General features: G+C 38.1%; 1 protein-coding gene across 12 annotated transcripts in view; it reads left to right on the top strand.

The window, feature by feature from the left end:
* The window catches only part of SYNRG (synergin gamma), a 72,291-nt gene that overhangs the window by 28,987 nt on the left and 25,361 nt on the right, over nt 1–17,943 (top strand). For 6 of the 12 annotated variants that reach the window (XM_031027445.2, XM_031027448.2, XM_031027447.2 and 3 more), the window contains 8 exons: nt 881–1,183; nt 2,072–2,305; nt 3,225–3,302; nt 5,578–5,774; nt 6,384–6,632; nt 8,254–8,387; nt 12,805–12,923; nt 13,119–13,181. In XM_031027445.2, coding sequence (XP_030883305.1) covers nt 881–1,183; nt 2,072–2,305; nt 3,225–3,302; nt 5,578–5,774; nt 6,384–6,632; nt 8,254–8,387; nt 12,805–12,923; nt 13,119–13,181 — 1,377 coding nt within the window. The remainder of the gene's footprint in view (nt 1–880; nt 1,184–2,071; nt 2,306–3,224; nt 3,303–5,577; nt 5,775–6,383; nt 6,633–8,253; nt 8,388–12,804; nt 12,924–13,118; nt 13,182–17,943) is intronic. The other 6 variants (XM_031027450.2, XM_006732695.3, XM_006732694.3 and 3 more) reach the window with 3 other exon arrangements.

The following is a 17,943-nucleotide window of genomic DNA, read 5'->3' as shown; positions in this document are numbered from 1 at the left end:
CTGATTGGTGTGAGGTGGTATCTGATTGAGGTTTTGATTTGGATTTCCCTGATGCTGAGCGATATTGAGCACTTTTTCATGTGTCTGTTGGCCATTTGGATGTCTTCTTTGGAAAAATGTCTGTTCATGTCTTCTGCCCATTTCTAGAGCCAAAGATCTTTTAAACATAGTCCTCAGTCAGGGTTTACTTTCTTAAATTGTTGAGTTGTTTGACTTAGCACTTTATGGTGTCCCAATTTTGATGCTTTTTGCAGTACCACCTTGGTATTTGGTTTAATGTTCTTTTGTAATTTTCATTCCTCAAGTGGTAGCTTTACTGATGTGAACTATGTATGTAAAGTGTATGGATTAGGCATGATATATTGAAAATGACAAGTATGTATCATGCATTGTTTCTAACTGGCATAATGAAATTTAATCATCAGAGTACGTATCTGTCCAAAATGTATTCAGCAGCATGGAGGTAGGTTTTCTAATATGTGGTACATACTGGTTTGAGAGGATATAATCCAAACATGACGTGGGTGTCAAAAGTAATCACCACTTTGGTGTAAATTATTAGTGGTCTCAGGGAAAAAAACTGGTATGAACCTAATAAAAGAAGGAAGGAAATTTTGAGTTTAAATTTTCTTGTTTTTGAACAAAATGTAAAATAACCATAAAACTGCTTTTTGAAAAGAGAAAAACTGTGTGTAAATAGACATCAAAATGTTTTTCATTCATTTCATAATTCCATTGGACTCTCATTGCATGTTAGTTCTTGTTCACCTCTGCTATTCATGTTTCAGTATACTCTTTTGGAATTGCACTACATCTTAATTTCTTTTTTCCTTGCTGATTTTCATTTCTGAGTGTTTCATTGCCATTTTCCATTTTGCAGATTATTCCACATCATCTCATTCTACTAAAACTGTCTCCCCATCATCTGCCTTTCTTGATGAAGAAGAATTCAGTGACTTTATGCAGGGGCCTGTTGAAGTGCCCACATGTGGTCCTTCTTCCACTTCCCAGCCTTTTCAGTCTTTCCATTCCACCACCCCACTTGGCCAGTTGCATACACAGAAGGCTGGAGCACAGCCTCTCCCTCCAGGTCAGATTCCAGTGTCTTTTGCCTTACATGGTGTCCCTGGGCAAATTCCTTCTTTCTCTACTGCTGCAGCCTCATACAATGTACAGAAAGCAGGTAACTCCTAGAATATTAATGAAAGCATTCTTAAGATAATCTTGGATAATTTATTTCTTTTATATAAGTAGAATAATACACTGTTGTTGGTAAAGAAACATGTACCTGAATATATGAGTACTGTTGAAATTCACCCAAATAAGAATCTAGATTTTTTAATTCTGGGGGCCTCACATTCCAGAAAAATGATTTAAAACTTTTGCTCCTAAATTAGGAGCTATTTAAACCACCTTCGAACTTTAAAAACAAACTGATTTCTACAGAGTACTCTTGTTTGAGAAAATCACCAATATTTTGTTCAGAGTAATGAATCAAGAAAAGCTGCTTTAGAAAGTGCTCTCTCTCTGGTTCAGTGGTAGAGCACTTGCGGGGCAGAAGCCCGGGTTCTCCATTTATTGTCAGTGTGTCCTTGGACAAATCTTTAAACTGTACCTTAGTTTAGCACTTGTGAAAAGATGGGAGGGGGGACAGTTACACCTTCATTCTTGAGACATATATCCTAGCAAACATATACTTAGTCCAAACTTCCCCAGTTGGCAGATGTAGAAACAAACCCAGAGATAACTTTACTGGCCAAGGGCAGTGAGTAGAAGTGTCTCTATCTTGTGGAGGTCGTCAGAGTCCTAAGGTAGCACTCCTTCCACTATACCATTCTACCTGCTGGCTCATAGAATTCTTGAGAACCAAAGTAGGTAATGATGTTTAAGTTCTCTAAAACCTCTAAAGTCTTTCAGGTCCTATACAAGTGTGTAGTGACTGGATTATTTCAAAATTTACGTTATGTGTGGCAGGGCCTACCCTTGAGAATCTGGGGATGGAAATGGATAATTGAAAAAAAATCCGAAATTTGCAATTTTATACAAATAACCCTTCATGCTGTTTGTTTAGGCCCTTCCTTGGAGGAGAAGCTCCTAGTATCTTGTGATATAAGTACGTCTGGGCAGGAACAAATTAAATTAAATACTTCTGAAGTTGGGCACAAAGCCCTAGGCCCAGGTTCCAGTAAGAACCATCCCAGTTTAACGACCAAAAACGGGGGTGCTGTAGATGGACGTGTAAGTGGTACCACCACTGCAGAGGCAGAAAAGACTTCAGACCAAAACCTGTCCATTGAAGAGAGTGGTGAGCTCATGAAATACTCAGCAAAAAGTTTATTTAACCAAATGTCGCTCAAATGCTAACACCTTAAGCATTAATCTTCAAGTGAATGCTGCTTCATTTTGCTAATCAGTGTTTTGCTTAAAATATTGTTAATGCATTCCTTTCTCCAATTAACCCCTACGATTTTGCTCTGAATTCTTTCAGCACAGTTATTCCTTTTAAAAATTTCATAATAACCAGTTTTTTAAATCAGAATCATTCCTGATTTTAAATTTCTTTTCCTTTTATTTTATAAAAACTCTTTCTCCCCTCTTACACTTTCTGTTCTTCTATAAGGGTTGAAAGTTAAAATTTAACTGGAAAAGTCACCAATGAGAAATAGTTTTGTTTCTGTGAAATAAATCATACACACTGCTGCGTAAAAGATCCAAGTTTTTATAAACTCAGCTTGCAGAGATAAATTAGAATTTGCATGGCATAGGAGACAAACTTTTGGAGGATTTTTTCTGAACAAAATAAAAATTAAAAATCCTATACATTAAGGCAGCAGTGTTATATTCAGGTTAAAAAAAAATCAGACTTTGCAAAGTATTATTATAAGCTGCAAGGCAAGCTTGAGCCAATTACATTTTTTTTTTACGTGTGTAATTTTTAAACCACTGGCTGTCATGTTTTCTCCTTTAATTTGTAATATGTGAAATGATGCAAGCCTCATGTGATTCAGAATATTGATTTGGTACATTTTAGTTTCTTTCGCTTTCTCTTTAGGACATAGTTAATGTACAGAGTTGTTTAGAAACCAAATCTTTTAATCGTATTGGTGACTTTTTTTTAGTATCTTCAGCCAGCGCTCTTCTTATAAAAAAGGGTGACTCAGTGCAATTTCCCCATCATCTGCATGGACCGTTATGTACGTTAAATAATGTTTCTTATCTCCTAGGTGTGGGAGTATTTCCCTCACAGGATCCTGTTCAGCCCAGAATGCCTCCTTGGATTTACAATGAGAGTTTGGTTCCAGGTAAAAAAGTTGCTTTGTCCAGGATTCCCATCTGGATATTTCACTTTAAGTGTTGAAAACAGAGTTGTGAATATCTACTGTTGTGGTTACAAAATACACAGAAGGAATTTTAACTTTTTTCTTGTTTATTTTTTTCTGAAAGAGTACAGAAAATTTTAAAGATCTGATATTTCTAAAGACAGCCTTATGTGTGAAATAGCTATATAAATGTGGGAGAAATGTTTTGCTTTAATGTTTTATTGACCATCATAGACTTTTATTTCTAAAAGCTTTGCTTAGATTTATCATGCTTTAAAAGATACTGTTATTTCATAGATTATTAATAACCTCTCAAGAATAGTACTAATACGAGTGCCTGGGTGGCTCAGTTGGTTAAGCGTCTGCCTTCGGCTCAGGTCATGATCCTGGGGTCCTGGGATTGCGCCCCACATCAGGCTCCCTGCTCAGTGGGGAGCCCGCTTCTCCCTCTCCTCTGCTGGCTCCCCCTGCTTGTGCTCTCTCGCTGTCTCTCAAATAAATATATAAAATCTTTAAAAAAAAAAAAAATAGTACTAATACATTTAATGTAATTTTCTGAACTCGTGGTGATTAATTTTTATATTTTAAAATATATTTGTTTTATGACATATAATATGTGAAGTAAAAGACCAAGTAGCATCTTTTTCAACATTGGAAGGTGGTGTTTACTTTTTACTTTATGTATATTATTACTGCTGAGCCAAAAAAATCCCTAAGGTGCATATTTTGTGATAGTGTTCATTTGATACGAGGAAATACTCTGTTGAGCCATGGCTGATGTGCCCCCAGTAATGACTATTATAGCAGCATGTGTTAATCTTAATATATTGTAACATGTTCAGTTTGCTGTATTTTGCCAATCCCTGGAAAATTGTAGCTGAACTTCTTTTTGGGGTAAAACCAGTAATGTCTACTTGATATAATAATCATATACTCACCAATTGAAAGGCTAATTTCCCCAAATCCTATGGGACTTTAGTTGTACATAAAAATAATAGGTTTTCTTCCAAGTGCCTGTTAGACAGTTTGCATCTTCTTACTCTCTGTCTTCAAGCCAGACAAACAAACAAAACCCAGATCTTGGGGCGCCTGGGTGGCTCCAGTCGTTAAGTGTCTGCCTTCGGCTCAGGTCATGATCCCAGGGTCCTGGGATTGAGCTCTGCGTTGGGCTCCCTGCTCAGAGGGAAGCCTGCTTCCCCCTCTCCCACTTCCCCTGCATGTGTTCCCTGTCTCGCTGTGTCTCTCTCTGTCAAATCAATTAAAAAAAAAAATCTTAAAAAAAAAAAAAAACCCAGATCTGATATATTTTGGAGTTCCTTCCATTTTCTGCCAGCTTGTATTTCTCCCTCCTTCCAAACATACATGCACACATAATTTCCTAGCCAAAATATGTGTTTTTATAGCCAGCCTACTAACCTATAATCCATATTCAAATTCTGGATGTAAATTTTTTGCTTTAAACATTTTTTTTTTCTGTCTGCCTTAGCCCTACCCACTGTCATCCTCCAAAACTCGTCTAACTAGGGTTGCCAGATTTAGCAAATAAGCTTATATAACATCTATTCAATTTTGAATTTCAGATAAATAGTAAATAATCGTTTAGTATAAAAGTATGTCCCATGTGATATTAGCATCCTCTGTTTTGTATGGCAACCTCATCTCTAAGAGCCTTTCCCATTTTGTCCTTCGGAAACCCCATTTGATTGTGGAAAAACTCCTCAGCAGTTCCTTCCTTTTTTTTGAAACATGTATTCTGCTTTATCAACTTGACTGAAAATTGCTTTCTCTGAAGGCTCTATTCCCATAGCACCTTACCCAGTACTATTTTTGCTCATAACCTCTAATTCACTGGGGGAGGAGACAGGTAGTATTGGTACAGTTCTCGCCTCCCTACTGCTATTTTCAAACTATTCCCACCATCATTATAACTTCTCTTTTAAAGTGCAAAGCATCTGTTTATACCACCTCCATCTTAGTATTGTTACTATCTTCTGAATTTTAAGACTTTCTCTGACCCTTAGCCCCAAATCTTTATCTTCAGGACTAAGTTCCAACCTGTCTTCTAAGCTGTAGACTCTGACTGTGTGTTGGAAATTTCCACCTGAATAACCTTTACAGCAATTCAAACGCTGACATGGCTTCAGTTCTGTTAAAGCAGTTTGACTTAAGATTATTCTTGTGTAAGCAACAATGACAACAAAAAAGAGCAACCACTTTTAATATGTTTATATTTGTAATCTGGTCTTTCCTTTGATAGATGCTTATAAGAAAATTTTAGAAATCACAGTGACTCCAACTGGAATAGATACTGCTAAACTTTATCCCATCCTGATGTCATCTGGACTTCCCAGGGAAACTCTTGGACAGATATGGGCCTTAGCTAATCGAACTACACCTGGCAAACTTACTAAGGAAGAACTTTATACTGTTCTCGCCATGATAGCAGTAACACAGGTAGACATTGTTTCTTAAGTTTGATCAAATAACTTTTCAATATAAATCCTATTGACTACAACCTTGTAGAACTCCTTGTACATTAAAATTTAGATTATTTTTAGGATACAGTACTTCAGAAATGTACAGTTTTATATGATGCACATACTAGTAAAATATTCTCTTGTTTAAAGACTGTTTAGTATATTAACATTCTCTGACCTAACTGTATCCTTTCTGAACTTGAAAGTTATTCAATAATAGATGAAATTACTCTTCTTGTTTTTGAAGTCCTTGTTTAAAATTCCTTAGATTTAAGTATTCTTGGTCTGGTAGCAATTTTTCTTATAATACAAAATCATTTTAAATGATTTGATTATAATGAATTAACCGAACTTGTCAGAGAGTACAGTGTCACCATTGAGCTGTGTTAACCATTTCTTTGCCTGATATTAGGTTTACATGGACCTTGTAAATTATTTTCTTGTATCAAATTCATGAGTTTTGGGACTCAGTGTAGAAAGCTATCAGGACTACAGATTTTACATTTAGGTCTCCCTTTGCTGGATTTAGATTATATGTGGTTTTCAATCCCCTAAAATGTTTCCATTTTCCTTCTATTCTGTATAGAGGGGTGTTCCTGCCATGAGTCCTGATGCTTTAAACCAATTTCCAGCTGCTCCTATTCCAACTTTAAGTGGCTTTCCTATGACTTTGCCTACTGCGGTGAGTCAGCCAACTGGGATGTCTTCAGGCCCTGCAGGCTCCATACCCCTCAACCTCGGACAGCCAGTCATGGGCATTAACCTTGTTGGACCAGTTGGGGGAGCTGCAGCCCAGGCTTCCAGTGGCTTCATGCCAACTTACCCTGCAAATCAGGTAAGTGGAGCAGCTGTGCATATTCCAAATAATCCCTGAAAGTGAATCTAGCAGCTTTTTTCCCAAGGATGCGGAGAAGATTGTTGTATTATGATGGACACTGGAGGTGAAAATTAAACAGTAGTAAAACAATACAAAATTTCATTTCTCATTATTTAAAAAAAATGAAGAAATTTCTTAAGTCTTAAGAGATTTGAATTTTGGCTAACAGTTTATATAGTTCTTTATAGTATATATATTTTAAACATCAAGCTTAATGAGGTTGAATTCCTAGACTGTGTCTTTTGGAAAGGCTACTAAACCTGAAATTCAAATGCTTCCATTTATTTTTCACTTCTCAGACTAGCAAAAAGTTTAGAAAACAATAGTGTCAGGGAAAATGTAGGGAAAATGGTTTGCTGGTACAGCCTTCTTAGAAGGCAGGTTTGGCAATAGCTGCCCAAATTCTAAATGTCTGTATATTCTGACCTAGCAGTCACACTATTAGGAATCTATCCCATAGAAATAGTAACTCAGATTAACAAAAATATGCAAGGATATTTGTTATAGCATTGTTTATTAGAGTAAAAAGTTAGAAATAGCTAAATGTCCCTCAGAAGAAGGAAGGTAAATAAGTTTTGCTTCATCTATATAGTGGTAAACTATTTGATCATTAAAATGAAGGAACTACTACATGTACAACATGGAAGCGATGTCCACATTATATTTATAATTACATCTTTTTTTTAAAGTGCAGAACAACATAATATAAGCTCATTTTTCTATAAAACAACTGTTCACAGTACTTACTTCCAGAGCATGTGATTAGGAGTCAGTGTTCATTGTTGACTTTATACATACACTAATGGATTATAACAAGCTTGTATCACTTTTGTAATTTATATCGTGTATAAAATGTTTTTTAAAGATGGCAGGTTCTCAGTAATAAATATGATTTAGCTGCTTTAAAACTGTGTAGATTAGTTCTTTAAACCAGTCTTTTACCATTTGTACAAGAGAGTATCTAAAAATACAAGACGGGGGCACCTAGGTGGCTCAGTCGGTTAAGTGACTGCCTTCGGCTCAGGTCATGATCCTGGAGTCCTGGGATCGAGTCTCACATCGGGCTTCCTGCTTGGCGGGGAGTCTGCTTCTCTCTCTGACCCTCCCCCTCTTGTGCTCTCTCATTCTCTCTCAAACAAATAAGTGGAATCTTCAAAAATAAATAGTAAATAAATAAAATAAAATAAAAATACAAGACAGGGGCACCTGGGTGGCTTAGTCGGTTCAGCTTCTGACTCTTGATTTTGGCTCAGGTCATGATTTCAGGTCGTGAGTTTGAGCCACGCATCAGGTTCCACACTGGGGGTGAAGTCTGCTTAAGATTCTCTCTCTCCCTCTCCCTGTGACCCTCCCACCACCCCCCAAAATAAAAAAATACAAGACAGATTCTTGCCTTAGATACTTGAGTTGGTGTTATACCTAAAGTGTGTTCTTCTAAAATTAGATAGTCATGCCTACCTAATTTAGGTACCTAAACTGGGAGATTTAAAAGGTAGTTTTTGAGTTTGACAGTTGTAAATTTGTTACTTACTCTTTTATCAATTCTCTCTCTCTCTTTAAATGTCCTCTATACACCTAGGTGGTAAAACCAGAAGAAGATGACTTCCAGGATTTTCAAGATGCTTCTAAGTCAGGCTCCCTTGATGACTCATTCAGTGATTTCCAAGAGTTGCCTGCTTCTTCAAAAACAAGTAATTCCCAGCATGGAAACAGGTAGAAAAGGGTTGAATATAGTTAACATTGTGTTTAATAAATGAGAAAGAGGCATCCATTTATTTGTGGCTCCCTGCGCTCTCCCTTACCACCACCAACTCTGTCAGCTCTGCTTGGCGTGGAAAAAGGCTGTATGTGCTCTGGCCGCTGCCTGTTCTCTCGACCATTGCCCTTCCCCCACAGCTCATGCTCCACCCATGCCAGAACGACTCCAAACTGATCCTGCTCTTTCAGGCTTCTGACCTTTTACTTTCTTCAATCTGAAATTCTCTCTATAGTTCGTTCTAGTTCTATTTCAAAAATCAGTTTAACATAGGAAGTTTTTAGGGGCGCCTGGGTGGCTCAGTCGTTAAGCATCTGCCTTCGGCTCAGGTCATGATCCCAGGGTCCTGGGATCGAGCCCTGCATCAGGCTCTCTGCTCAGCGGAGAGCCTGCTTCTCCCTCTCCCACTCCCCCTGCTTGTGTTTCCTCTCTCGCTCTCTGTCAAATAAATAAATAAAATCTTTAAAAAAAAAAACAACATAGGAAGTTTTTACTAACCTCTCTGCATTAATTGCCGCCTCAAAGATGAGGGCCCTTCCCTTTTTACTGCCCTGGTGCCTTCTAGATATCTGTGCCCTGGTTACTGGTTTACCTGTTTCCCTTACTAGGCTGTCGTACCTGAAGACAGTCTTTCATGGCTGTATTTGTAGTACTTAACCATATTATGTAATTAATAAAGGATTACTGGATGAATGTGTTGCAGTATAAAGGTTGTAAACCAGATTCATCAAATTAGTGGCTTACTCCTCTGGGAAAAAAAAACTCTCAGTGGGTGAAACTTTAAGATGGTGGCCAGATCCAAGATATATGGGATATTAGCAATTTTGTGTGGCATTATCTCCACATAATAGTTTACTTTCATACATAGTCATACTTTGTAGACTTTTTTTTCAGTTCTGACTTGATTACTTCCATGCTTACATGAAAACATTTTGCTCATGTCTAAGAATCCACACTCATTGTTTATTTACTCACTGAAAAACATTTACGTACCACCTGCTGTATGCGAGACATTGGGGCAGGACTAGAACTACCAAGGCAGAAAACGCAGTTCCTGCTCTAAAGAAGCTTGGTGTTATCTGGCTATTTATGCTATAGAATAAAATTCTCTTAGAATTGGTCCTTCAGTCTTTGTGTGTGTGTGTACATGTATAATGAATTCCCTAGTTAATGATCTGTGTTCCATACTATGAGTTTATTTTAAAGGGATATTTGTTAAATGATGATATAAATGGCTAAGCCTAGGTGAGACTGCTTTGGGCAGCACTTTTTTTTTTTTTTTTAAGTAGGCTCCACACTGGGAGCCCATCACGGGGCTTGAACTCATGACCCTGAGATTAAGATCTAAGCTGAGACCATGACTCAGACTCTTTTCTTTTTTCAAAGATTTTATCTATTTATTTGACAGAGAAAGCACAAGCAGGGGGAGCGGGAGAGGGAGAAGCAGGCTCCCCGCTGAGCAGGGAGCCCGATGTGGGGCTCGATCCCAGGACCCTGGGATCATGACCTGAGCTGAAGGCAGACGCTTAACCCTCTGAGCCACCCAGGCGCCCAGTGACTCAGACTCTTCACCGATGAACTACCCAGACGCCCCTTGGGTAGCATTTTTAAGCAAAAAATGGGGCATTATTTGTTCAAGAAGATGAAAAGCCAAGTAAGGTGTTAAGTAGGCTGGAGTGGAGAGTATTGTTAGTCTGTGAAAAAAAATCTCTTTAGTTAAGGGCAGCACCAATGTGGGATGGCTTATGATTTGTGACTAATCTGTAAAGGGTTTTAGAGATAATAAGTGGCCTGAGGAAAGTGATCCCTGCTACTGTGTGGGTAAATTCAGCTGCCATAGTGATCCTGTGGTGAGCTGTGGAGAGGTGCTCTGGGTTTAGAGTCAGGCACTGAAAAGTGTGCGTCTGAGAAATTGGTCAGACGTGGTGTCGAACTGGATGTCAGAGGAGAAATAGCTAGCCCTTGAGTTGGCATGAAAGGGGATCTGGAAGTTAGCAGTGTCGTTCATTTATGCATTCACAAAATACTTAACTGTGAGCCGGGCCCTGGGGAGCCTGGAACAGTAGACACCATAGACATGGGGTACCGATGCTAAAATAGTTCAAAAAGGATTAAGGTGTAGGGGTTTTGAGTTGGTTAGCTTCATTTTACTTTTTAAGTGGCAGTGTTTAGTGTGGTGTCTCTCCGATCAGACCCCAAATGTGGGGTGACAATAGGGTGGAAGCTGGTGGCGGCTCGTGGTGCAGGGCTGTGAAAGGATTCACCCCAGGCAGAACAAAGGAGATAGAAGTTGATTGAATACACCGCGAGGACAGCAAAGGAGAGACCATCTGCCACCAGGCAGTGGGTGCAGGCTGTTTTTAAAGGGGGATGATGGGGAAGTATGGCCACAGATGGAATTTTCCCTATTTGGTGGCGATGCCAAGTAGCCCACTAGTCTGTTAGGGCCTGTGGATATTTTGAGCGAGTGGACTGATGGCCCTGTCTGTATTCATCCAGGTGGTCGCTGTGAGCCCTTTTGCCTTGATTAAGTTTCCGTGGCTCAAGCCTGTTGTCTAAAATGTCTACCTTTAGCAGGGTAAGCAACTAAGTAAAATCATCTATGACAGCCACATGGAGTGATTGTAAAACAAATGGATGCACTAGAGAAAAAGCAAAATACTTTTTTTTTTGGTAGCCAAATTCTCTTAAGTCTTCTCTTTCAATAGACTGCAGGTTCTTAAATTTTAAAACACTGAGTATCTTTCACTAGTATTAAATAGTAGAAATAACAGTTTTCACATTTGGAATAGATATGTACTTTATATAAATGGCCTAAACACTGTCATGGTGATTACAGTTTGGTTTTTTTTAAATAATTTCAGAGAACTAGAATGAATTATTCATTTGTAATATGCATAAAATTACAGTCTGAGTCAGCTTTTTTTTTTTGAGTAGAGTTTTATTTTGTTGACTTCAATCAGTATTTCATGACCTGAAGTTCCTCTGTTTTTTTCAAATCCTGAAAATAATTTTAAAATTAATGATAATTATATGTCACATTTAGTAGATTTTACCAGTGGGCTTTATAAGACCGTAGCTAAAGTTGGCAGTTCATGAAAAACAAATAGGTTGTTCAACTTTGTGATTTTTTTCTCCCTCAAACATTAATTACTTTTATTTATATGTAACATTCTGTTCAATGAGTTGTAGTTTAATTGCTTATGGAACTTAAAAAATCCACCTATAATGTATAGATGATGACCTGTTTGTCAAGATCAAATACATCACAGCTGTTTGGTAGTGATGTGAAATTATAATGTTTGATAGCACTAAGTCCTAAAGCACTGTGGACCTCCATTAGCATGCATGTGCAAGAGCTGGGTTTTTTACCTTGCTTGTAGGCCACTGATAAGACTATTTAAATGACTGTGGAAAGATTTTTGCTTCAGGGCAAAAAACTCAGTAGAAATCCATTTATATAACTTGTGTGTGTGGTATTGAATGATACAAACTAGTGGTGGAATGTAGTCATTCATATGTAAAGTTGTTCTTCCAGGGAGCTGCCTGGGTGTGATAAGAAAAAAAAAAAAAAAAAAAAGCTATGCTTTTATAGTATGTGTTTAAGCCATCCAAGAATTACCCACACAGATACTACTCATTACACTCTTTTTCCATCCAGCAAGAAATATGTCCACAGGCAAAAGTATCTTTATCTAATTTTGAAGTGATTGTTGTTTTGCTACAAAGATAGCTTCTGGAACCGCTGATGTGGTCCTTGTAAAAATGTAAATTGTATTAACTCTCCTGCTGCTTATCAGATGTGTGAACTTCTGCCAGTAAGCAATGCACTAAGATCAAGTAAGAACAATTTACATCTTGGCTTGAACAACATTTCATAAATAGATGTTTATCTTAACTATTCTACCTCTGCATTCTGAACCCATTTCAAAGAATAATTTATATGAAGGTTAACAGAATTTACTCTAAAATATTGGGTATACATATTTGGAACAGTTCACTTTTGCAATTTTATGGACCTTAAGTTAAAATTCTAGGAGGTCATCATTCTATAAGAATCTATTTCCAGAGCCATTCCAACTGTTTTTGTGACTTACAGCGATGATTAGATGGTCAGTGTGGGTCTGACTCCTCTTCAGATAATCAAAGAATTATCATGTGGGCGGTGTGTCAGTATATTTTTACAAGAAAAAGGATGTGTAAAAAAAATGTTTTTTCGCCTCTGTGGTGAATATAAACAGTTGCTAACTTTTAAAGCAGGGAGCCATGAATTTTAACCAGGTACCTGTTCGCCATTTTAATTCTAAGCTTCTACTTGATAAGGGAAGGATTCAATGTTCTAGTCATTAAGAAATATTTCATTTTCCCTTATAGTGCCCCTTCTTTGTTGATGCCACTTCCTGGAACTAAAGCATCAGCTTCGATGGATAAATATGCTGTGTTTAAAGGAATTACAGCTGACAAGTCCTCTGAAAATACTGTTCCATTTGGAGGTAAAAACACGCTGTCAATTCATAAACCTATGAATGTAAACCTTTTTAGTGGCGGCCTTTTGTGAGAAATGTATAAAATGCTTACACCACATGTCAAGTATGTATGGTTTGGTTAACCCAGTCTGCCTGCCTTACTTACTTGAGTTTAATCTCAAGATTCTTAAACTTAATGGACTTTCTGTCTTTTCATCATAGAGCCTGGTGATAAATACAGTGCTTTCAGAGAACTTGAACAGACCGCAGAGAGTAAATCTTCAGGTAAGTTTTTGATTCCTTAAATGGATAAATTACTTCAATTTTTCTTTTAAGATTTTTATTTATTTCTTTGGCAGAGAGATAGCACAAGTAGGCACAATGGCAGGCAGAGGGAGAGGGAGAAGCAGGCTCTCTGCTGAGCAGGGAGCCCGACGCAGGGCTCGGTCCCAGGACTCTGGGATCATGACCTGAGCCAAAGGCAGATGCTTAATCGGCTGAGCCATCCAGGCGCCCCTAAATTACTTCAATTTTTAAAAAATTTTATTTATTTTAAGTAATCTCTACACCCAATGTGGGACTCGAACTCATGGCCCCAAGATCAAGAGTCGCATGTTCCTCTGACTAAGCCAGCCAGGCACCCCTCAATTTTTAATAAAAAATATTTTTGATGGGGCGCCTGGGTGGCTCAGTCGGTTAAGCGACTGCCTTCGGCTCAGGTCATGATCCCAGCGTCCTGGGATCAAGTCCCACATCGGGCTCCCTGCTCTGCGGGGAGCCTGCTTCTCCTTCTCCCCCTCCCCCTGCTGATGTTCCCTCTCTCGCTGTGTCTCTCTCTGTCAAATAAATAAATAAATAAATAATCTTTTAAAAAAAAAAAATGTTGATGGTTCTTTCAGTGATATTCCTGAACATGTCTTTATAATATTGTGTGTGTGTGAGGGTTTTTTGGCTTTGTACCTTTGGAAATTATAAGGAAACAAAATGTGGTTCAGCTATTGGAAATTATTTTCTAAAATTTAAAGCAAACCCCAAATTGAGGCAATTTTTTTTTTTTTTTTAAAGATTTTATTTATTTGACAGAGAGAGAGACAGCGAGGGAGGGAACACAAGCAGGGGGAGTGGGAGAGGGAGAAGCAGGCTTCCCGTGGAGCAGGGAGCCCGATGTGGGGCTCGATCCCAGGACCCCGGGATCATGACCTGAGCCGAAGGCAGACGCTTAACGACTGAGCCACCCAGGCACCCCGAGGCAGTTTCTTTTGAAGCTAGTGCTTCTCTTTCACTGGAAGCCTTCAAGCCAAGTTAGACTTCTGTATCAAATAGAGGGCTGTGACTGGTCTCAGTTATTTTAACGTTTAACAAGAACTTGAACTATTATCAGTCTGTGGACTATGGAAAAGGTAGCAACCAGTCTTTTCAAGATTTTCAAAATTGGCTATAATTTAATAAGATGAGGTAAAAGGGATTTATAGAAGGGCTTAAAGAGAGTAGAAGGGAATATAGAATGATAGTTTGAGAGCCATATGTGTAAAGACTGGAAGTTATGTTTGTGGTTAAATCCTAACCTGATGTGTAGGGTTTAGATAATCCATAGGTCAAATTATGTCCTTCAAAGCTTAACTGCACATGCTATGATATTTGTATACCCTCATGAGGATTTCTTCCTCAGTACAGTGCCATATTCTATCTTTGTGTATTGAGTGCTCAAATTTGAAACATCCTTTGATAATCATTTGTTCTCACCCTTCTGTCCAAGAGGGTGGGAGTGGCGGGGGGAGGTGAGAGGAGATTATAGGAAAGATAATGTATGTGTGAAAGTTCAAGGGAAAAGTGTACTGCTTAGGGCGCCTGGGTGGCTCAGTCGGTTAAGCGTCTGCCTGCCGCCCAGGTCATGATCCCATGGTCCTGGGATGGAACTCTGCATCAGGCCCCCTGCTCGGCGGTAGGGAACCTGCTTCTCCCTCTCCCTCTGCTGTTCCCTCTGCTTGTGCGCACTTTCTCTCTCTCTGTTGCAAAAATAAATCTTTAAAAAAAATTTTTTTAAGTGTACTATTTAAATATCTCTAAAAAGAAAGACCCACCAATTCTAAAAATATTCAATCCCTTATAGCTGTTAAGTTCTAGAAGTGTTGCCTTGTTTCATTCAAGCCTTTAGGATGTAATAACTTTTTTCCTCAATGCCTGTGTTAGGCACTAGGAGTACAAAGATAAACCTTAGAGGAACTTGGGGCACCTGGGTGGTTCAGTCTGTTGAGGGCCAACTCTTGATTTCGGCTCAGGTCATGATCTCGGTCCTGAGGTTGCGCTCAGCGGGGAGTCTGCTTCAGGATTCTCTCTCCCTCTGCCCCTCCCCCTGCTCACTCACATGCTCTCTTTCTCTAAAATAATAAATCTCAAACACACACACAGAAAAAAAAAAAAAACCCTAGAGGAACTTTTGGCTTGTCAGTTGGGTTTGACTCCCAGCAGTGCTTTCCTCACCTACCTCTTGGGCCAAGGCAAGTTTGGAGTAAAGAGCATGGTTTAATATCAGAGTTCTTTGTGTAGGGTGGTATTAATCATCATATCATAGGTATGTTATTCCTGAGAAAGACGGTGGTGCCATCAAAATGGAAACAGTACCTTAGTGCTGCTTTTATTAGTACTTTAGTAACAGAACCCCATATTGTTGCTGCCATGTTTGTTGGCTTGCTTTCATTCCTGCCTTAACTTTAAGTTAAAGAGTTAAAGAGTTCCAGGTAGAGGTGCCAACTCTTTGTTCATTTTAAAAGAATATTTTATTCTGTTTTCATTAAAAATACATTGGCCTGGCACCTGAGTGGCTCAGTCGTTAGGCGTCTGCCTTCAGCTCAGGTCACGATCCCAGAGTCCTGGGATCGAGTCCCACATCGCGCTTCCTGCTCAGTGGGAAGCCTGCTTCTCCCTCTCCCACTCCCTCTGCTTGTGTTCCCTCTCTCTCTGTCAAATAAATAAATAAAGTCTTTAAAAAAAAAAAAATACATTGGCCTGAATGCATCAAGTATGTTAGTGTCTTAGAATTTATGAAAAATCATGTAGTATTGTGTTCAGAACTGTGGGTTTTGTAGGTTACTAAGTGACAGAGATTAATGTTATTTCCTTTTTTCCTACCCCTACAGTTTAAACCATAAATTTAAGGAGATGAGGAAAATACTGTATATGGAGAAGTGACCCTTCTTACTGAAGTTTTAGCAAAAAGTGACCTCTGTTGAAATGTTTTTAGGGCCTAAAAAGTGACAAGTAGAGAGGGGAATTTATGGGGATTCAGAGGATTAATGTACCCTCTGATATGCAAGCTTCCAATGACTGCAACTAGTTTATTTGCCCCAAAATTCCCTTTGTTTTTGAACTTGTAAACCCACCCATTTTTATTTCTTTTTGACCCTTTCACACAGCTTACATTTCTAATGGAAACATTTACAATTCATCAGTAAGTTTAGTTTGCTGTAGTAATTTCTTTTTAAAAATAGCAAAGCAAGGGGCGCCTGGGTGGCTCAGTTGGTTAAGCGACTGCCTTCGGCTCAGGTCATGATCCTGGAGTCCCGGGATCGAGTCCCGCATCAGGCTCCCTGCTCGGCAGGGAGTCTGCTTCTCCCTCTTATCCTCCTCCCTCTCATGCTCTCTGTCTCTCATTCTCTCTCTCTCAAATAAATAAATAAAATCTTAAAAAAAAAAAAAACAAAGCAAAACTTGTCAATTTCACAGATAATTTCAAAGCAGCACATCAAAAATATAGTGTGTGACTAAATTGGCTGCTTGTTACGTTTTCATTTGCAGAAATGATACAAATATTATCAGTAATATACTTATCCAAAATTGTAGGGTGATTTTTTTTTTAAAGTTTTACATCTGCTTCTCCCGTCAATTTGTGAAATTGACTTTAGTTTTATTAGTGGTATGTCTTGAAAACATAAAATACAGAAATTTTGAATGCTGTTCCTCTCTTTCTAAAATTCCCCTAATGTTAAATAGATTTCTCTGTGTTGATGAATTATGCTGGTGAATTGATTAAATCAGCTTCCATTGTTTTCCATGCTTTCTTCTTATATCAAAGTGTATATCATGTTACAAACACAATATATTTAAAGCCTGTTTTATTTTAATGACAGTTTTAAGAATTAGATTTTGGTTTGAAATATACTTTCATAGCTCATCTGTTTCTATATCTCATTTTTAGGGACAAACAGAATTTTAAAAATGGACAAAAATTAAAGCCTATATTTTAGTTTATAACTGTCCAGAAATAGCACTCATATTTTCAAATAAGTGATGTTGGTATAGCTATATTTATATTTTGATTTATCTCTTGATTTTCATTACTTGGTAAAACCTAGTGGATTTTATGGAAGACCTTCAGACAGCATTAGAAAAACTGAGATCATCTGCATCCTAACCTCATACTTATGAGTGATAACGTTACTCTGATAATAAAAGGAATTCTATTTAGAATCATGGGTCTAGATTTCTATCAGCATCTTAATTGAGTCAATTTATTTATTGGAAATACATTGTACCTATTTTCTCTAGAAAATGATGAAAAAAATTTTCAGTAATTCCTTCCTCAGAATAGCACAATATAAAGTTTAAATCCTATCCTTTGAAATTTTTAATACAGTTGTTATTTACTCAAATCCCTCTGAATTTTAATAAATAAGAATAAGCACTCATTGGTACAGTGGGATGGATGATTTCAAGAACAACCCAAGTACTCATTTTTTTTCCATGAGATTGGCTTATTTGTTGTAGGGTATAGAAAAACCACTTTAAAATGTGTCCTTAGCAGGGGGTGATGCAATCAGTTAAGTGTCCGACTCTTGGTTTCGGCTTGGGTCTGATCTCAGGGTTGTGAGATCCAGCCCCGCATCAGGCTCCCTGCTCGGCACACAGTCTGCTTGAGATTTTCTGCCCCTCCCGCTTATGCTCACATGAGCATACATGCTCACTCGCTTGCTTTCTTTCTCTCTCTCTCTCAAATAAATAAATCTTAAAAAAAAAAAAAAAAGTGTCCTTAGCTAGAATGCTTTGCAAA

This window comes from Leptonychotes weddellii, chromosome 15 (assembly GCF_054177405.1).
Source record: "Leptonychotes weddellii isolate Sample4059 chromosome 15, ASM5417740v2, whole genome shotgun sequence".
Taxonomy (NCBI): domain Eukaryota; kingdom Metazoa; phylum Chordata; class Mammalia; order Carnivora; family Phocidae; genus Leptonychotes; species Leptonychotes weddellii.
Note: the sequence above shows the minus strand (reverse complement) of the source record. Positions and strands in the feature narration are given on the sequence as shown.